The sequence below is a fragment of the Dama dama genome, chromosome 19, assembly GCF_033118175.1.
Source record: "Dama dama isolate Ldn47 chromosome 19, ASM3311817v1, whole genome shotgun sequence".
Taxonomy (NCBI): domain Eukaryota; kingdom Metazoa; phylum Chordata; class Mammalia; order Artiodactyla; family Cervidae; genus Dama; species Dama dama.
In genome coordinates this window covers 9547018-9568888 of record NC_083699.1, presented here as the reverse complement: position 1 = coordinate 9568888, position 21871 = coordinate 9547018, and the positions used below count along the sequence as shown (strand labels likewise).

General features: G+C 40.6%; 1 protein-coding gene across 1 annotated transcript in view; it reads left to right on the top strand.

Annotated features, from left to right (window-relative positions):
* Positions 1–21871, top strand: part of PLCH1 (phospholipase C eta 1) — a 219331-nt gene that overhangs the window by 169430 nt on the left and 28030 nt on the right. Inside the window, exons 12-13 of the mRNA XM_061168176.1 lie at positions 5383–5490; positions 19843–20004. Coding sequence (XP_061024159.1) covers positions 5383–5490; positions 19843–20004 — 270 coding nt within the window. The remainder of the gene's footprint in view (positions 1–5382; positions 5491–19842; positions 20005–21871) is intronic.

The following is a 21871-nucleotide window of genomic DNA, read 5'->3' as shown; positions in this document are numbered from 1 at the left end:
CCACACCCTCTCCAGCATTTATTGCTTATAGACTTTTGGATAGCAGCCATCCTGACTGGCGTGTAATGGTACCTCATTGTGGTTTTGATTTGCATTTCTCTAGTAATGAGTGATGTTGAGCATCTTTTCATGTGTTTGTTAGCCATCTGTATGTCTTCTTTGGAGAAATGTCTGTTTAGTTCTTTGGCCCATTTTTTGATTGGGTCATTTATTTTTCTGGAATTGAGCTTCAAGAGTTGCTTGTATATTTTTGAGATTAATCCTTTGTCTGTTTCTTCATTTGCTATTATTTTCTCCCAATCTGAGGGCTGTCTTTTCACCTTATAGTTTCCTTTGTAGTGCAAAAGCTTTTAAGTTTCATTAGGTCCCATTTGTTTAGTTTTGCTTTTATTTCCAATATTCTGGGAGGTGGGTCATAGAGGATCTTGCTGTGATTTATGTCGGAGAGTGTTTTGCCTATGTTCTCCTCTAGGAGTTTTATAGTTTCTGGTCTTACATTTAGATCTTTAATCCATTTTGAGTTTATTTTTGTGTATGGTGTTAGAAAGTGTTCTAGTTTCATTCTTTTACAAGTGGTTGACCAGTTTTCCCAGCACCACTTGTTAAAGAGGTTGTCTTTTTTCCATTGTATATCCTTGCCTCCTTTGTCAAAGATAAGGTGTCCATAGGTTCGTGGATTTATCTCTGGGCTTTCTATTCTGTTCCATTGATCTATATTTCTGTCTTTGTGCCAGTACCATACTGTCTTGATGACTGTGGCTTTGTAGTAGAGTCTGAAGTCAGGCAGGTTGATTCCTCCAGCTCCATTCTTCTTTCTCAAGATTACTTTTAGCCCAAGCATTTTAATTCTGTAGAGATATCACAGAGTTGTTAACCACTCTCCTAGGGCCATGCTGCTAGAAGCTAAGAGGTGGCTATGGTTCCAGTTTCTAGAAATATTTCTATGTACCATGGAGGAATCAATCTAATTCTTGAGTGTAACTCCTGAATGAAATAGTATGTAGATCAGAGGTGGACTTTTGGGTCATTCTTTGTTTACAATGGACCACTGTTAAGTTCATAAAATTCTACCTTGCATGTGTGGTTAATTGCTCAATCGTGTCCAACTCTTTACGACCCTTTGGACTGTAGCCCACCAAGCTCCTCTGTCTGTGGGATTATCCCAGCAAGAATACCTTATTCTATAATTTTCCTTATGAGTAACTCTGTTCATAAGAGGCATTAAGAGATAATGTTCTGTTCTGTTGCTTTTCTTCCTATCTGCCTGGAAAATGTATCTTTCAAGGACCAGGAACATTAGAAAAGCTGGCAGAAAATATGGCCCTCCTGTCTTTTAATGAGATAATAAAAGGAATGAAAATGAGGATGCCTTGTGAATACTCTGAGATGGCAACTTTCCTTACCCTGTACCTAATGCCACATTTAAGTGAAAGGGCTTTGAAGTGTGAGTGCTGCTGCCAGGCCTGCCCATCACTACTGCTCATGGTGGTTACATTTTCCTTTCTTTCTTGTGGTGTCAAAACCATGTGCAACACTCCAGAATTGCTGTTGCTTATTTGGTATCACCTCACACCAGTCAGAATGCCCATCAACAGACAAATAGATAAAGAAGTTGTGGTACATATATACAATGGAGTATTGCTCAGCCATAAAAAGAAACAAATCTGAATTAGTTCTAGTGAGGTGGGTGAATCTAGAGTCTGTTATCCAGAGTGAAGTTAAGTCAGAAAAACAAATATTGTATATTGACACATATATGGAATCTAGAAAAAGGATACTGATGAACCTATTTGCAGGGCTGGAATAGAGACACGGACATAGAGAACATACTTGTGGACACAGTCAGGGAAGTAGGGGGGTGAATTGAGAGAGTAGCATTGAACATCTACACCATATTTAAAATGGATAGCTAGTTATACAAACCATATGTATAACGCAGAGACGTATGCATAGCCCTGTGGTCTGTGACGCCCTAGAAGGGTGGGACGGGCTGGGGGAGGGAGGGAGGTCCATGAGGAAGGGGGCATATGTATACTTACGACTGATTTACTTTGTGGTGTGGCAGAAAACAACATAACATTGTGAAGCAATTATCCTCCAATTAAAAGCAGTTGAAAAAACGTTGACTAAGATGGTATCTCAAAAGAGGGAATTGCTGTCACTATGTTTTAAATGTCTTCTGTACAGCTCCAGCTTGGTGTTTGTCATTGTGCTCAAAACAAAGTTGACTGAATAAATTAACTGGTGGTGAATAAATGAAGGAGGTTCGTATATCCCTGAATATGTCTGGTCACCACCTAATTGAGCACCTTATTTCTGGTACTGCTATACGTGTTATCTTAGCTATGCTACAATGCTCTCTAAAATGAAGAGAACTCATTTTATAGGGGCCTTATCAATAAGACTTAAAGTAATATATAGACATCAATACCTTAATTCCAAGCTACCTTGTTATTAGAGATATACAGGAAGACGTGAAAACAATATTTTGCTATTCTAAATTAGAATCATAGTAAAAATGTATATATATACCCATATTTCTATACCTACGTTGTATATACTATGGGAAAGAATGTAGTTTTCATTTCGCAAACAAGAATTATATTACAGTGGTATGAAGGCAAATTAAATACCAACCTTTTAAACCTATAAACATCCTTTTGTAATTTGAAGAAAATATTTAGGTATTCAAACCCTGAGTTTGGATTCTTAATATAGATTTTTTTTCATTACACAAATGATTTAACCAGCTTTGAATTTTTCACTATGCCAAGCACCCAAGGCCAAGTTCTTGGGTATCAGGGAAGGTACTGGAAGACTGGGAGGGAGGTGTTCTCTGAAAATCTGACTATGCTGTTGGCCCTGCAGAGGTAGGAGGGTGGATTAGGGAAAGATCCAGAGTGCCGAAGGTGGGCCCAGTCATGGTGTGAAAAGCAGAAATACTAGAAGTCCCTGGAACCTGAGTTTTGAAAAGACAGCCTGGTTAGTTGTCTGCGAAGATATTTAGAAATGTATTATTAATTTTGACTGCCAAGTATTTGCACATCCTTCTATGTTTAAAGAATTTCCCCCATTTTTATGTGTTTAGGAATCCCCTCATAGAACTAAAGTTATTAGACATTTTGCTTTTGCTGTCTTCCATTCATTAGAAGGAGCCCTAGGTCCAGCCCACAATCAAGGAGAAGGAATTCTAGAAGGGCATGAAAACCAAGAGGTAGGAATCATTGGGGGTATTTTAGACGTTGCCTACCACTGTGACCTTGGCCACTTCTCCACAGAGCCTGATTCTGTCTCCTCAAACCCCCAAGATTTGGGGAGGGATTCAGTTTCCTATTAATTTTCCTTTCTGCTTGCAAGTATGGTGCTTTACTGATACAGATGGTTAGCTGCCCTAGAAGCTCTTATCAGGCCGTTGGGCCATGCCTTCTGGTTATTTACTTTTTCTTTTTCTGAATATGAATTTGGAAATGTAGAAAAGGAGAAAATAACTATTGCCCATAGTGCTGTTACCCAGAGATTTGTACTCTTAATAATGGACCATACTTCTTGCCAGAGTTTTTCCTTGAGTTTTTATACATCACTGAGATCATAATGAGCATGTAATTCTATAACTTGGGTTTTCTACCCTTTTGCCATAGGAATTCCCCCTCGTTTTCCAAAAGTCCCTGATTTCTGAAGTATGTCAGTGATTGGTTGTGAGGGGTGTGCACCAGCTGGGCAGGCATATTATTGCACTTACTTATAAAAACTAGCCTGCTCTGTGCAGAGGGGATTGCCAGCAGGAGGGAAGGGCACTTTGAACCTGCTCAGGAGAACAGACTGCTCTCAGGACATGGGGTGGGGTGATGCCTATTATGGCAAGTCATATATTCTCAAACAGAAGCCTGGTCTGACTTTCATTTGTTAATATAGTACCCCTAATTGTTGTTTTTCCGTTGCTGTCATGTCCAACTCTTTGTGACCCCCATGGACTGCAGCACCCCAGGCTTCCCTGTCCTTCACTGTCTCCTGGGGTTTGCGCAAACTCATGTCCATTGAGTCGGCGATGCCATCCAACCATCCCATCCTCTGTCGTGCCTTTCTCCTCCTGCCCTCAATCTTTCCCAGCTTCAGGGTCTTCTCCAGTGAGTCAGGTGGCCACAGTATTGGAACTTCAGCGTCAGTCCTTCCAGTGAATATTCAGGGTTGATCTCCTTTAGACTGGTTTGACCTCCTTGCAGTCCAAGGGACTCTCAAGAGTCTTCTCCAGCACCACAGTTCAAAAGCATCAATTCTTTGGCATACTTCTTTGGAAGTAATAAAAATGCCTTTTCTTTAAAGCCTCTTCCCCCTTTGTTTTGTCCCTAATTCAAGCAATCTGCCTTCAAGTCAGTCTGAAGTAAGGAATAACACATTTTATTTTCATTTTTCAATTTTTAAAAATTATTTTTAATTGTGGTAAAATACAACATAAGACTTACCTACCATCTGAACCCTCTTTAAGTGTACAGTTCAGAAGTGTTACGTACTTTCACATTGCCTTGTACAGAAAGCGCTTTCCTTGCAAAAGTGAAACTCCATAGTCATTAAACAGCTCCCCATCCTCCCAGCTCCTGGAGTCCACTGTTTTGCTTCTTGTTTCTATGAATTTGGCTACTCTGGGTACCTTATATAAGTGGAATCATATAATACTCTGTTGTGACTGGCTTAATTCCTTTAGCCTAATGTCCTCAGGGTTCATCCATGTTATAGCAAGAGTCAGAATTTCCTCACTTTTTAAAAGCTGAGCAATATTTCAGTGTATGTGTACCACATTTTATTTATCCATTCATCTGTTAGTAGACACTGGGTTATTTCCACTTTTGGGCCATTATGAATTTTCATTTTTATTTTGTATTTTATTTTTAACTGAAGTATAGTTAATTTATAACATACTAGCTTCAGATGTATAACATAGTGATTCAATATTTTTATAGATTAGACTCAATTTAAAGTTACTATAAAATAATGACTATTTCCCTGAGCTGTACAATATGTCCTTGTAGCTTATTTTACACGTAGCATTTTGTACCTCTTAATCCTCATGCCCCTATCTTGCTGAATTTTCATTTTTTAAAAACTCATTTATGGCTGCCCTGGATCTTTGTCGCTTTCTCTAGTTGCGGTGAGTGGGGACGACTCTTCATCGTGGTCTGTGGGCTTCCTATCGTGGTGGCTTCTGGTGTTGCAGAGCACAGGCTCTAAGTGTGAGCCTGTGAAGTGTGCCCTGAAGTGTGTGGGATCTTCCCAGACCAGGAATTGACCCTGTGTCCCCTGCCTTAGCAGGCAGATTCTTAACCACAGGACCACCAGGAAAAGTCCCTGAATTTTCATTTTTAAATTGGGTGTTTTGTCTCCATTCAGGGCAAGAAGCTGCCTTACCACCTTGGCGATGATGCCGAAGAAGGAGAAGTTTCTGATGAAGACAGTGCAGATGAGATTGAAGATGAGTGCAAGTTCAAGCTCCACTATGTAAGTTACAGGCTTGGCCATAATTTTTACCCTCTGTGTGCTATAGTAAAAACTGCTGCTGTGCTGGAATATTCACAAATATGGTGGCTGTAGTGTAGGAAGGATATGTATTGAAAATCACGTTGTGTGCTGGCACACAGGACTCCCAAATGTTTACTGAGCGACTGAGTCAAGGATTGTTGTGTCTTAGAGTTGGAAGGAATCTTAGTGATTAACCCATCTGACCCTCTCTCCAGGGCCCAGTTCCCTCCTATTACAACTTGGTCAAAACTCAAATTGCAGTTGGAAATGTCACTGTCTGGTGAAATAAACTGGCTTTAGCATTGTCTTCCTGCCTTCTGCTAGCAGTTCCACCATGCTGCCCTTCAAAGCTGGCTCACAGAACCCAGCTGCAAGAGGTTCTGCTTCTCTAGAATGCTCATCCCCTCCCTGAGAGAATGCACCTCGGACCAGAAGATCTCCAAGTTCTTCCAGACAACGAGACTCTTGGCTAAAACTCTAATTTGCCACATGTTAGATAAAATGGCAAAGAGCAGTTTGTCACCTGCATGTTGCTTCAGACTTCTGTCCTAGAACAAGCAGCTCTGTTTTTACCGTTTAGCTAGGTACTCCAATGGAAATGCAAACCTGGGAGAAATGTAAGGCTTAAAGACCTCCCTATCCCCCATCCCTTCTTGACCTCCCCCACCTTCTATAGCTCACATGATTTCCAGGATCAGGTGACAATCTGAGAGTAGCACCTACTCACATTAATTTGTGTTAGAGTTTACAATTTCATTTCTACAGAAAAGTAGTATTTTTCTAGATGTCAGAACTATTATCCTACCTTCTAAAAAAGAAAATATTACACAAAATCTTCTAATTTACATTATTTCCCTAAATTCAATTATTACATCATTAAAAATAGTCTTCTTTCTTCAAGATAATAATAATGGTGGTGGCTTCCTATAGGTATTAAAGAGAGATGGTATTATTTTCAAAGAGGGCAAGAGCTTAATGACAACTGAAGTCTCAGTAGATAGTTCTTTCTTGGCTTTAGTGCATTTTATTTATTTATTTTTTTTTGGCTTTAATGCATTTTAGAAGGGATGAAATGGACAAGATTCAGCCTTGAAATGAAAAGGAAAAATTACCATCTATATTAATCTGTTGCCTTTTAATAGTTTTTATTAGCTCAATTAAATACCATGAATAAGGCTATGGTTACAGAAAATTAAATACATTTACATAAGTGAAAATACGGTTAATATTTTAGTTTCTTTGCTTTTGCTCTTATAGCTACTTGCCATTTTGGTAATTACTTGTGATTATAGGTAATTTAGTTCTTTTTCTAAGCTTTATTTTATAAACCAGATCTTTGTCTCTGAATTTCAGTATCTTTGCCTCTTGTTTCCACTTGTTCTCTTGGTTGCCAGCCTCAGAGTCCACAGTTTGGAGACAATAAACAGAGTGTTTGTTTTTATTTATTTATTTGACTACACTGGGTCTTTGTTATGGCTCTTGGGATCTTCCATCTTCATTGTAACATGTGAACGCCTAGGTGCAGCATGTGGAATCTAGTTCCCTGACCAGTGATCAAACCCGGGCTTCCTGCGTTGGGAGTGCTGAGTCTTAGCCACTGGTCTACCAGGGAAGTCCCAAGGAGAGAACAGTCTTCGCCAAGTTATGTGTTTAGGGAATGTGGTTTTTAGTGAAAATGAGTGGTGGAAATTTAGCTAATATTACAATAGTATTTATTACTCTGAGGAAACCTGTTATTCTAGTTTCTAAATCCACCCAATAGTATAAAATTTCTTCTAATGTCAGTGAGCCTTCTAACTTTTTAAGTTAAATATCAATAATTACAAAAGAGAATTAGCTAAGGTATTATGGAAAAAAATCAATTGCTTCACTTGTGAAACTTTCCATCTGGGTTTCTCTCAAGCTTCGTAATCTCTTGGTTGATGTCTAGGCACCCATATAGGTAGACAGTTTAGAACATGATTCCATAAAGAGACATGATCTTTTACTTGGATTCTTTGATTTGGGCCCAAGTGAATGTGAAGAGCACCTTACCTATAACGTTTTACAGGTGTCTCTTTGTTAGACTTTAGGAGAGGAAAATATATGCAGAAACCAACATTCTAGCAGAAATAGATAAGGTTTTTACTCATCCTTTTCAGATCTTTTTTCTCTATTTTTGAGCTCTTTTGAGAAAAGGCAGTACTGTATTTAGAAAGTCAAAGCATTATCCTTCCTGCAGTCTGTCAATTTCTAGTTTAGTTGTCAGCAGAGGGCTCAGATGCCTTATCTGAGTGTTGAATGTAAATTGCCTGATCTAAACCGAGTGATCACATTTCTACAAAAGCGGATGTACTGTGCAATAATTACTTTAGAGGAAGTTCTTAACCTCAGTTTGGAGTTAACAGAATGTGGTTAGATTTATAAGTTGTATCTGAATTATTGCAATAGATAAATATTTTTAGCTTAGCTTTCAGGAATACTGGAATACTAGCTGTCATGGGGCTTATGCAAGATTCACTTGCACACTCAACAGATTTATATGGAGATGCAGCCAGTGTGCTGTAGATGTTGGGGCACATATCAGTGAACAAAACAGAAGAGTCTTTGCCTTTGTGGAGTCTGTACCTTGGTGGGAGAAGGGAAAACAGACTAGAAACAAAGCAAATAGGTAGCACGTGTACTAGGCAGTGATAAGTAATTGGGGGGAAAGGGAGAGAAGAAATGTGTAAAGGGGCTATGGTAGGTTTAGATGTGAGGGCCAGGAAAGGTCTTACGGAGAAGGTAACACATGGGCAAAGACTTGAAGGAAGTGAAGTTAGCCATATTGATATCTGAGGAATGTTCCAGGTAGAGGGCACAGCAGGTGCAAAGGTCAGAGGCAGGATTTGCAGCTCGCCCAGCTTCACCTTGGAGTTAGAAACAGGGTGGAAGCTAGGACCCTCCTGCCGGCCCTCTTTCTCCTCCTAGTCTACTGTCTAACTAAGGAATTCAAACCCACACCCACACTGAAAACTTTTGCTCTTTTAATAAATGCTTTCTGTAGTTGAATTAATTGAACCCTTTAGGCATCTGCCCTATAATTTTGAGGCTTCAGCCATAGAGAAAATCTGGCTTATGATGTAATAAGCCATAGATAAAGCTGATGTATTCAGTGACCCAGGAATCACACAGATCAAAGACTCGGGGGACAATTTCCTTTCAGCCACAGAGCAGTAATCTAACAGATGTGATTCAGTGAGGCCAGCTCACCATTATTAATCTTTTTGGGGTCCTCTAATGTCAGTGTGCCTTACAGACTTTCTAGCCCATATTTCAACCTCACAGATTATTTTACTCTTCTGCTGAGTTATTTGATACCTTTTCCCTCCCTGCACTCTCTGAATCTTAGTTCAACCAGTTTCTTAAGCACGAATATCAAACTGTCACCTACATAAAGCTCATCCTGTGAATACCAAGCTTTCCAGCAAGTTTAAATGAGCCTTTGTAGAGTAACATGCAACCACTTTTGTGTTATATTAGTACCCCCAAATCATATTCACTCTGTGTATGTCTCACAGTAAACACTTTAATAGTCTGCTCCCTTCCTACCACCTTAGATTGAGCTTCTTTCATGTTATTCATTGTATGATTTGAGCCATTCTGAGGAGGATTAAGAATCTTGTTGGTTGAAGGCTTGTCAGCACTCAGGGAAGGGATGAATTCCCTCGTGATATTGTGAGATCCCTGTTCCTCAGTAAATGTCCATGTGCCAGGCCTGCTGTTGCATCCTGGTGCAAAGGGTGAGGAGTGGAAGGTGAGCTGAAAATTCCAGTTATTTTCTAATATATGATACAACTTCTTCCTCCTTGCCCTGCCAGAGAGTTAAGGTAATGAACATTTAAGGTCTAGTGTACAGTATGTGTTATCTATATGTGTATGTAGATATTTCTCGTATATTTAAAAGGTATTATCTTCTGAAAATTACTATTACTGAGAACTCAACTATTCCTTATCTTCTTTAATTTTTATTGAAGTACAGTTGGCTTACAATGTGGTGTTAGCTTCTGCTGTCCAGCAAGTGAATCATTTATACGTATGCATATATCCACTGTTTTTTAGATTCTCTTCCCATATAGATGGGTGGAGTTTTAAGCAGAGTTCCCTGTGCTCCCAGTAGGTTGTAATTAGTTATCTGTTTTATATATAGCAGTGTGTATATGTCTATCCCAGTCTCCAAGTTTATCTCTTCCCTCCTTGTTCCCCCTTGGCGACCTTGTTTTCTACAATTATTCCTTGTTGGTAATTCATCTTCCCTTTCTATTCTAGATGTTCTGTGACTTCACTATTAAATGACCGAGAATCAGGTTATTTTTCTTAGCACTCAGTATTCACTTCTTACTAGAAAACCTATGTTTTCTTTCATTCTAGAGAAATCTCAGCCATTTTTTCTTTGAATATTGTTTTTATGCCATTTCATCTTTTCTCTTTTTCTGGCAGTACCATTAGATTTAGGTTAGAGTCTTAGTTTATTGCCTGTCTTAATTATCTGTCAATTATTCTTTAATGTTTTCTTTATGTCTCTGCTGATTCTGGGTACTAGCTATAGTATTATTTTCCAATTCATTATCTCTTTGGCTAAGTCTGATCTAGAGTTTACCCCAGCTCTTCTTTTAATTTCAATGACTATATACTTGATTTATAAAAATTTTTAATTGTTTTTTATAGACACTTGTTTTTATTTTGCTATTTGGCTTCTTAGTTTCTTGTTCTTTCTATGAGACTATTTCTTTATATCTCTGAGCATCTGAACATACTTCATTCAAAGTGAGTGTGTTTCCTTTTCATGTGTTGGTGTTTTTGGCACTTCATCTTGGCATTAGTTTTCCACATGAATTTTAGAATTTGGAGTTGAAGGTTCAGTTTTCAGTGGAATGTTTTTTTCCCTCCTATTCTCCTTTGTCTATTTAACCTGCTTCTCTAATGGTATGGGGATTGCTTCCACTTGAACTCTAAGCACCACCCACCTGGCACCCACACATAGAAACACAGCCTACCTGTGCCCCAAGTTCCTAACTAGACCTTACATTGATTTATTGATCGGAGTTTTCTGTCACTGGAGATGTTGAAGATATTTCCCATTCAGTCCCCAAACAAGTGAACATTTGGTTGTCTTCTTATTCTTAACTCTTTTGATATTCAATTTCGAATCTTCCTCACAGTAATTTTTTATTGCTTCCTATTATGAGTGAGGGGCTTCCCAGGTGGTGCTAGTGGTAAAGAATCCGCCTGCCATTACAGGAGACATAAGACATAAGGGTTCAATCCCTGGGTTGCGAAGATCCCCTGGAGGAGGGCATGGCAACACACTCCAGTATTCTTGCCTGGAGAATCCTCATGGACAGAGAAGCCTGGAGGGCTACAGTCCATAGGGTTGCAAAAAGTCGGACATGAGCATGCATAAGCCCGTAAGGCTCCCGTTCCAGTTTTCTTCACCACCTTGGTTTCACGTTGTGAGGCAGCTCTAATCTCCCAAAGCATGTGGAGCACCTTTAGCTTCTATTGTACTATAAGATCTAAATCCTTGGTCACCTTTGCCCTCTGTGAATATGGAGCTCACACATTTATGATCTGCAGTGATCTTGTTTATTTTATTTTGACAAACTTATGACTTTTCTCTTTGTTTTTCTATCATTGGAACAGGGAAGATAACAAAGCATGAAGGTACACTCGTATATAAACCCACATGTATGTACAGATGTATGAACCCAGACGTATTCATTTTGAACAGTATTTTTTGTTTTTCTTAAAGTATATAAAGGGTGGTTGCTCTAATAATATTTTAAAATGTATGCTTAATAGTCTGAAGAAACATTACCTTTTGCTATTTGCCTGTCATTGTACTGTTATTTTTTTTATACCTAAGCTGAAATCAGCTTTTAAATGTGAACAGTTTGTTGAAAGCCTATTAGTACCAGCACTATGCTAATATATATGCATTTATACAATTTCTTTGTTCAGATATAGGCCAATGGAACAGGATACAAAGTCCAGAGATAAACCACACATCTATGGTCACCTAATCTCTGACAAAGAAAGCAAGAATATACAATGGAGAAAAGATAGTCTCTTTAATAAGTGGTGGTTGGAAAGCTGGACAGCTATTAATACATGTAAAAGAACAAAATTAGAATACTCCCTAATACCATACACAAAAATTAACTCAAAATGGATTAAATATCTAAATGTAAGCCTGGCTACAATAGAACTTTTAGAGGAAAACATAGGCAGAACACTCTCTCACAGAAGTCACAGCAAGATCCTTTTTGATCCACCTCTTTGAGTAATGAAAATAAAAGCAAAAATAAACAATGGGACCTAACTAAACTTAAAAGCTTTTGCACAGCAAAGAAAGCCATAAACAAAACAATAAGACAACCCACAGAATAGGAGAAGGTATTTGCAAATAAATTGACTGACAAGGGATTAATCTCCAAAATATGCAAACAGCTCATGTAGCTCAATGTTAAAAAAACAAACAACCCAATTAAAAAGTGGGCAGAATATCTAAAGAGACATTTCTCCGAAGAAGACATACAGATGGCCAAGAGTCACAGGAAAAGATGCTCAACATCACTGATTATTAGAGAAATGCAGGTCAAAACTACAATGAGGTATCACTTCACATCAGTCAGAATGACCATCATAAAAAAAAACCCTACAAACAATAAATGGTAGAGAGGGTGTGGAGAAAGGGGAGTTTTCCTACACTGTTGGTGGGAATGTAAATTGGTGCAGTTCAGTTCAGTCACTCAGTCATATCCTACTCTTTGCGACCCCATGGACTGCAGCACGCCACGCCTCCCTGTCCATCACCAACTCCTGGAGATTACTCAAACTCGTGTCCATTGAGTCAATGATGTCATCCAACAATCTCATCCTCTGTTGTCCCCTTCTCCTCCTGCCTTCGATCTTTCCCAGCATCAGGGTCTTTTCAAATGAGTCAGTTCTTCCCATCAGGTGGCCAAAGTATTGCAGTTTCAGCTTCAACATTAGTCCTTCCAATGAACACCCAGGACTGATCTCCTTTAGGATGGACTGGTTGGATCTCCTTGCAGTCCAAGGGACTCTCAAGAGTCTTCTCCAACACCACAATTCAAAAGCATCAGTTCTTTGGCGTTCAGCTTTCTTTATAGTCCAACTCTCACATCCATATATGACCACTGGAAAAACCATAGCCTTGACTAGACAGACCTTTGTTGGCAAAGTAATGTCTCTACTTTTTAATATGCTGTCTAGGTCAGTCATAGCTTTTCTTCCAAGGAGTAAGCATCTTTTAATTTCATGGCTGCAGTCACCATCTGCAGTGATTTTGGAGTCCCCCAAAATAAAGTCTCTCACTGTTTCCCCATCTATTTGCCTTGAAGTGATGGGACCAGATGCCATGATCTTAGTTTTCTGAATGTTGAACTTTAAGCCAAAATTTTCGCTCTCCTCTTTCACTTTCATCAAGAGGCTCTTTAGTTATTCTTTGGTTTCTGCCATAAGGGTGGTGTCATCTGCATATCTGAGGTTATTGATATGTCTCCCAGCAATCTTGGTTCCAGCTTGTGCTTCCTCCAGCCCAGCGTTTCTCATAATGTACTCTGCATTGAAGTTAAATAAGCAGGGTGACAATATACAGCCTTGACGTACTCTTTTTCCTATTTGGAACCAGTCTGTTGTTCCATGTCCAGTTCTAACTGTGGCTTCCTGACCTGCATACAGATTCCTCAAGAGGCAGGTCAGGTGGTCTGCATTCCCATCTCTTTCAGAATTTTCCACAGTTTGTGGTGATCCATACAGTCAAAGGCTTTGGCATAGTCAATAAAGCAGAAATAGATGTTTTTCTGGAACTCTTGCTTTTTCAATAATCCAACGGATATTGGCAATTTGACCTCTGGTTCCTCTGCCTTTTCTAAAGCCATCTTGAACATCTCAAAGTTCACAGGTCACATACTGTAAATTGGTGCAACCACTATGCAAAATAGTACAGGGGTTCCTTAAATAAAAAATTAGAGGTACCATATAATTCAGTTATACATGTATCTGTGTTTTTCAGATTTTTCTCACTTGTAGGTTACACACCGAGTGTTGCGTAGAGTCCTCTAAGATGTACAGCCCCTGTTGATTATCTGTTTTATACACAGTAGTGTGTGTGAATCCCAACCTCCTGACTGACCCCTCCCCCAGCACACCCTTCCCCTTTGGTGACCACAAGTTTACTTTCTGTCTGTGAGTCCCTTTCTGTTTTCTAAATAACTTTGGAAACAGAGCCCCAGGACCTTGTTGTATATCTACATATATCAGTTTGAATCTGCTAATCCCAAACTAAATAAATTCATTTACATCCCTTTTTTTAGATTCCCTCATGATATCAATCAATTGGCTCTGTATTATAAGACCCTATTGTATCAATCAATCAATTGGTATGTATGATATCATATGATGTTCATCTTTCTCTGTTTGATTTACTTAGTATGATAATCTTAGTTCCCTGTGCTATATAGTAGAACTTGGGTTTTTCTTTCTTAAATTTTTTGGCCATCCAGCGTGCAGGATCCTAGTTCCTAGATCGAGGATCAAATCCATGTCCCCTGCAGTGGAAGCATGGAGTCTTAACCACTGGACTGCCAGGGAAATCCTAGGATCTTGTTGTTTATTCATTCTATATATATATATCAGTTTGCACCTGCTAATTCCAAACTCCCAATCCTTCCCTCCTGTTCCCACCAAAGCAAAAATTTGTTCACTAATTCCAAACTCCCCTCCTCCTCCCCCTTAGCAACCACCCATGTGTTCTGTTTCCCTGATTCTGTTTCACAGATAGGTTCATTTGTGTCATAATTTAGATATCACAACAAGTGATATCATATGGTATTTGTCTTGTTACATTGCTTAGTATAATAACCTCTAATTGCATCCATGTTGCTGCAAATGGTATTATTTCATTCTCTTTTATAGCTGAGTAGTATTTCATCGTTTACATGTACCACATCTTCTTTATCTGTTCCTTTGTTGATGGACATTTAGGTTGCTTCCAGGTCTTGGCTATTGTGAATACTGCTGTTATGAACATAGGGTGCATGCATTTTTTCGATTATAGTTTTGTCTGGATGTATGCCCAGGAGTGGGATTGCTGGATCATATGGTAATTCTATTTTTAGTTTTCTGAGGAACTTCCATACTATTTTCCAAAGTGCTTCTGCCCATTTTTTGAGTTTTTTTTTTTTCTTTTGGTAGTGAGCTACACAAACTATTTGTATATTTTGGAGATTAATCTCTTGGTTGCATCGTTTGCAAATATTTTTTCCCATTCTGAAACTAATACAATATTGTAAATCAACTATACTTCAATTTTAAAAAAAGGAATAGTGACTTCTCCTGGTTGGAAATATAAGCCACTCTCATCCTCTGCATAATTTTGACTTACTATGTACTAAAGGAATGAAATGGCTGTTTAACTGAAGGAAAAGAAAAGGAAAATGATTATCATGATGGCTGAGTTAAGTTCATACTCAGTAAAGAACTCAGAACAGTGCCTGGCACATAATTTATACTCAATAAATGTTAGCTAAAATCAGTGATAAGAATAGCAGCTGCGGCCTGATTATTGCTAATGCAAGTCCTGAGCAGATGAAGGTGTTTCAGTGGGAGCTAAAGGGGCTGGCGTAGCTAAAGGAGCATTGCAGAGCCTCGGATGGCTAAGAGGCAGCTGCTCTTCAGCCCAAGACACTCAGGCTTGGAGAGCTCTAAGGCTGTCACAAAGGGCAGCTAATGTATTATCCTTCCTGTCTGCGGCTCTAGTCCAGAGAGGGGAAAAGGCATTTGGGGATGGTGAGATATTCCAGTGTTTTTGCTTTTTGTTTTTAAAGTAGAGGCCTTCAGCTTTGGCTGCACATTGGAATGACAGAAGAGCTTTCAGAAATCCCACCGCACTGGTCCCAGCCCAGAGAGTCTGTCATCGGTCTGGGCTGTGGTCCCTGGTGATGGCAGTGTGCTACCCAGGTGAGCACCAGTGTCTGAGGGGGCTCTGTCTTTACGGGGCGACCCTCTGCCCCACTCCCTCCTGCTTCTGGGTGCTCCCTAGCCTGGAAGTGGTCAGCCCTCTCTTTTTCCAGTCACTTTTCATATCACGCTGGAGATGAAACAAGAATGTGTTTTGTGATTGACTTATTTATTTGTGGTCAATATTCCTAGGCCATATTTACTTCTCAGAAATGGCAATTAGGAAGCCCGACTGGGTCTCAGGTGGCAACTGCCCCAGACCATACTGAAGGGCTGCCCTCCCCTCTCCCTAATCCTCCTGTAGCATCCTTTCTCTCTGGTGGGGTCAGGGAACCAAAGAGCAAGAGGCCTAGCTTTCTGCTCTGGTCCCTGCAGCAGCTGAGGGTGGCTGACACATCACCAGGTCAAGTGTCCGTCTCAGCTTTCTTTCAGCAGTGCTGTTGAGTTCCGGGGTCAAATGATAATCTACTACTGAAACCTCAGCCACACGTTTGTTTATTCTCGTGCTGTAAATCACAGGGAAAGAAAAGACCAACAGGCAGAAATATCATTCCTTCAGCTGCTCCAAATGTTGAGAGGATGTGAAATGAATAATTATAGCCTTTGTATTAAGTATTCATTATTTCACCAGCCGCAGTCGGCCCAGCTCTGTATTTTTAGCCTTGTTTTGCTGCTGGTGAAAGTGTTTGGGCATAACTGCCACAATTCATCTCCTCATTGTCTCCAACTCCTCACATGGCCCTGAGCCAGGGGAGGAAGCTGATGCTTACTGGGGGGTTTTTGTGTGACGCTGGGCACACTCATGCCCTTACACACTTTCTCCTTTGGACCTTCCAACACATGTGTTCCCTGCAGACTCTGGGTCACTTGATGAAATGTGTTGGGACTTTGAGACCTGGACTTCCTTTCTCAGATTCATTTCTTACCTTAAGTGAAACCTACTGTTTTTCTCCAGTAGGTTTGTGATGATCTATTTCCCAGGTGTCACATAGGAGTAAAGATTATCTAAAATATGAGCCTGTTCATGATTAATTCACTCAGAAATTTATCTTTTTCTGTAACAGTAAAACTTAATCTTTTTCTGCAGCACCATGTAGTGAAATACACACAGGATTTTGAATTGGAAGTCTTAGGCTCCAGCTCACACACTTCATGTGTGTTTGGACAAGTCATTGAATCTTTCTGCCTCTGTACTCTTGTGAATAAAACTGGACTAGACCTACACGTCCTTAAAGGGTCTTGCACAGCTCAAAGGAAGCATTGTCACATGACCATGCTTTGTGAGCCACAATACAACGTATAAAGTCTTAGTTGCTTTATCGGTGTCCCCAGTATTCTTTTCTCCATGTTCATGTGGTTACTAGTTCTCACTGATACTGTTTTCTCTAGGCTTTTGCTCCCATTGGAATGCTATCACCCTACTCTCTGCCAGATTATCAACTCCTATTCATCGTAGTGGGTTGATTGATGGCCACCAAAAGATGTGTCTAAGTCCTACTCTCTGGTACCTATGACTATGACCTTGATTGGAAAAAGAGTCTTTGTAGATGTAACCAGGTTAAGAATCTAGAAATGAGATCATTCTGGATTAACCCAGTGAGTCTTCGATGCAGTGACAAGTATCTTTTTTTGTGGGAGCAGCCACCTTTTAGTAATGTTAGGAGTGGGGGCACACCGAAGGCTATGTGAAGACAGAGGAAGAGACTAGAGTTCTGCTGCCGCGGGCCAAGGAAAGCTTGGCCCCACCGTAAAATGGAAAAAGCAGGGAAGGAGTTTCCCCTTAGAGCCTGTGAGAGGCTGAATGTAGCCCTGACAACAGCTTGCTTTCATAGTTCTGGCCTCTGATGCTGTGAGAAAATAAACATCTCTTGACTTTAAGCTACCAGGTATGTGGTAATTTATTATAGCAGCCACAGGAACCTAATACACTCTTCTTTTTTATTTTTTGCATTTTAAAAAAAAATTTTATTGGAGGATAATTGCTTTACAACATTGTGCTGGCTTCTGCCATATATCATCGTGAAATAGCCACAGGTACACACATCCTTTAAGACCTGGCTCCAATGTCCTCTGTCCCTGGAAGTCTCTGCTGCATTCCGCCCCTCCCCCACACACCCCTGAAACCCCTTACACCTGTCACCCTTCTTGCACCTGTTATGTAATTACCCACTGATGTGTCTGTCTCCTCGGTGACGCTGAGAGTTCTGTGACAGTGGGATTGTGCCTCATCAATGCTTTCGTCTCGCATGTAACAGCTCAGTGTGTGTTTGTTTTACGCAAAATGCTCTCAGACTCTGTCATCTTTATGAAATCCCCCAGCAGCACATTGGCCTTAATGCTCGTAGTGGGAACTGATGTGCCTGGCTTTTCACCTGTAGGTATCTTTCCTCTTTCTGCACACGCTGCCTGGTTAATATTACTTCTACAATGTGATCCAGACACTGTCTACTCAGAGTGTCTCAGCAGCTCCATACCTCTTGACTGCTGGCTTTCAGGTGTCTCACAGCCTGGCCCCAAAGTACTTTTTCGGTTTTATCCACCATTACCCTCCTTCATGGGGACTTCCCTGATAGCTCAGTTGGTAAAGAATCCACCTACAATGTGGAGACCTGGCTGGGTTCAGTCCCTGGGTTGGGAAGATCCCCTGGAGAAGGGAATGGCTACCAACTCCGGTATTCTGGCCTGGAGAATTCCATGGACTATATAGTCCATGGGGTCTCAAAGAGTTGGACACGACTAGCGACTTTCACTTCACACCCTCCTTCATGAACTTCTGCTCCATGAAAACAAAGCTGTTCCTGTGTTCATAAAACACACTTTGCTAACATAAAATCTTTACTAAAATGATGGGTGATAGGAAAGCCCATCTCTCCATCACTGTTGAAGTTTTAGTTGCCATACAGAGTTCCCCGCTATCCCCCCCTTCTATGAGGTCTTTGCTGTCACTCAGGCAGAAATGCCATGTTCCTTCTCAGAACCACTGTTGTGTGGTCATTTGTGCTTTTTGCAGGCAATGGTGCAGACCAGGGTAGGTTATTTGAGGACATGCCTTTGTTAGCCTAATGGGGTCTTTGCTGATGTCAAGGGCCAGCTCTTTTCTATCTCTGCATCTCCTGCAGGGCCTGAGGGCCTCCAGTGCCTCATTCACTGGGTATATTAAAGATATTCATACATGATGTTAACACAGGGAAATTCAATAACCTCTCCTGATGTAGGCTTTTTTCCCCCCAATTTCCCTTTGTATTTATATTGCTTTTCCCTTACAAGATTTTGTGAAAATGAATGTATTACTGAAAAACTGCCTGTTCTGTATTTTAAGTATAATAACCACTTAGTAACAAATTTGCAAGCAGAAAAATGGGTCTTAAACTTTTAATGAGGACTAGGGGCATTGTTCTGGCAGAGGAGTGTTCCTTACCTTTGGATGGGTTGGCCTCTAACAAGTGGTTGAAGAGATCACAGAAGAATGTTGGACACTGGGAGAGGGGTTAGGAGCTGAGAGGCAGAGGAGAGGTGAGCAGGGCTTGGGCCATTGGTTTCAGGTAGAACAGGGGACCAAAAAGCTGTGTTGCTAAGCAGACTTCTAGGAAATCTGTTCCTTAATCATCTCAAAATTGTACAAGTTATCATCTGGACACAAGCAGATCTTTTTTATCCAAAATAGTTGAAGTTAGTTGTCATCTTAAAGTAATTACAGTGCCTAGTCATGGCACAGGTCAATAGTGAGTCCCCTCCAATTACACAGTGGTGCAGAGATAGGAAAGAAATTTTATCTCAGAATAATCCTTGCTTCCAGAGATTTCTACAGCACTCTTTTCCCCTCAGTGAAAGAAGTGATTTAAGTAGCATATTCTTGCTCAAATTTACCTGTGTATTAGGTTGGCCAAAATGTTTGTTCAGGTTTTTCCAGAACATCATATGGAAAAATCCAAACTAGCTTTTCAGTCAACCCAGTAGATATAGAAAACTTAGTCTCCAAAAGACCCAAGTTTGAATCCTGCCTCAGTTACTTACTAGCTTTGTAACCTGGATCAACTTCTTTAACTTCTCTAAGCATCAGATTCTATATCTCTGAAATGGAAATGATGATAACACTATAAGGTTGCTGAAAGTTGAATGCAGCCATTCAATGCAAAATGAATGCATCATTTTATGGGATTGGTGGAGGGCTGGTGGGAGATGGACAAAACTGGTACAATAAGCTTAACTCCTTACAGGTAATTGAGAGAGAAGTTATAGCAGCAATGCTGGTTTGAGTGAAGGGTATGTTCTAAGTGACTCTGTGTTTCTTAAGAGACATGATTTCCGTTGCTTAATTCTTTGCAGAATAATGGGACCACTGAGCATCAGGTGGAATCTTTCATAAGGAAAAAACTGGAGTCGCTGTTAAAAGAATCTCAAATTCGAGACAAGGAAGATCCTGATAGTTTCACAGTGAGGGCACTCCTGAAGGCCACGCATGAAGGCTTAAATGCACAGCTGAAGCAGGTATACAGTTCCCTCTTGTGCTTGTCTTTGGCAGGAAAAAGAAAGCACCTTATGCTTTGTTTCTGATCATCTGTCTTTTTTTGGAATGCTTCTCCAGTTTCTTCCATTTTTGCCCTTATATTGCTGGAAAAATGAAAGTCTCCTCCTGCAAAATGATGTTAGAAATAGTGAATAATAGATTAAAGTGCATGGGTGGGGGTGGACCTGCTTCACTGGGATCCCTGGGACAAAGCCCTGTGTCCCTGCAGTCACCCTCCCGGTGAATGCTCAGGGGAGGTTGAGGGCTCCTTCAGGCGGCCTCCGTGCCCTGTGATCACACCTCCTAACTGTGCCTCTGTCCACCTCTCTTCTCCATGGCATGTCCTCATTCAGGCCAATGTCAACTCTCACTTAGACTTCTCTTGCCCTCTTTCAATCTAACCTCCTCTCTGAAATCAGCAAGAGATTTAAAAAATGCAAATCTGATCATGTCACTCCACTATTCAGAATTTTTCAGTGGCTTCCTGTTACGCTTGGGATAAATGACAGACTGTTTAACTGGGCTTTCAAGAACCAACATAATTGCATTTTCACCTACCTCTCCAGTCTCATATCTCCCCATTTCCCCTGTCACACCACCATCCACAATTGTCACACCAGCCACAATGATTTAACTGCCTTGGTCTTCCTCACTTTCCATTTTCTCTACTTGAAACACTCCATTCCCATATCTACTCTAGCTAACTTCTACTTAGGCTTTTAAATTCCAGGGTCTATGTGGTATTCTGAATGAGTCTTGCCTTGACCCCTAAATTACATTAGTTATCCCTTTTATATTGTTGATGGTAGTCTGTTGTATCTTCTTTTTAAAGAAGTTTATTTGCAATTACTTTTTCAATATCTATCTTCTCAACTAGACTATAAGATCTCATGAAGGCAGGAACCATTATTTTTCTGACTTGTCTAGTGCCTGGGACTTGTCTAGTGCCTGGGACATAGTTGTTGAATGAATGAATGGTTTTGGCTCTGGGTGAGATTTTTATTCTGCCTTCTGATAAAGTACAAATGGGCAAGGGAGAGAGATGGTGGGTTTATTGATGTTATCATGGCAGGACATTGAGGGCATTTATTCTGGCTCAAAGGAGATCCATTGGTCTCTAGCTTAGCTGATAGCAGCCTCCCCTGCTACTGCTTTCTGTCCTCCAGGGCTCAGCATGCCCCAGCAGAGGGAAGCTCATCACCCTTGGATCTGAGTGACCACGCAGCATTGGTGGTTACTTTCTAGACCCTACAGAAGTCCAGCCATTCAAACACCTTGCTGCTTCTCAGGTCTGTTTTGCTTCCAAACATAGAAAACCTCATTCAAAGTGGCTTAAATGATGAAGAAAGGTATTGGGTTAGGTAAGTGGCAAGTTCATTTGCAGAATGGCCTTCAAGATGGGCTTAATTCAGAGGCTAAGCAGGGTCATCAAAGACATGTCTTTCTGTTCTAGCTACCATGTAATTAGCATCATCCCCTGTCTGGTTTCCCCTCTCCTGGTGGTTGCAGGGTGACTGCCAGCAGGCCCCTGAACTACGCGTTTCTTGGTCCAGGCCCAGAGAGAGTGAGACAGTCAGTGTGCCTCATCCAACAAACCAGAATTTATACTGAGTTCTGGATGGGCAGCTTAGCTCACGTGATGACCCCGAGCTGATCCCTGTGACCCTGTGTATATGTTCTCCTTGGAACAGTAAATCAGCGTGGATATAGGATAACATTGGCTTGCTGATGCCAATGACCACCTATCCCTGGAACTGGTACTTCTGAAACTCCGTGCTGGATGGGCAGAACGAATTGTTGGAGGACAAACAGAATGTCAATTACAGCATCACTGCCCTACAGTTTACC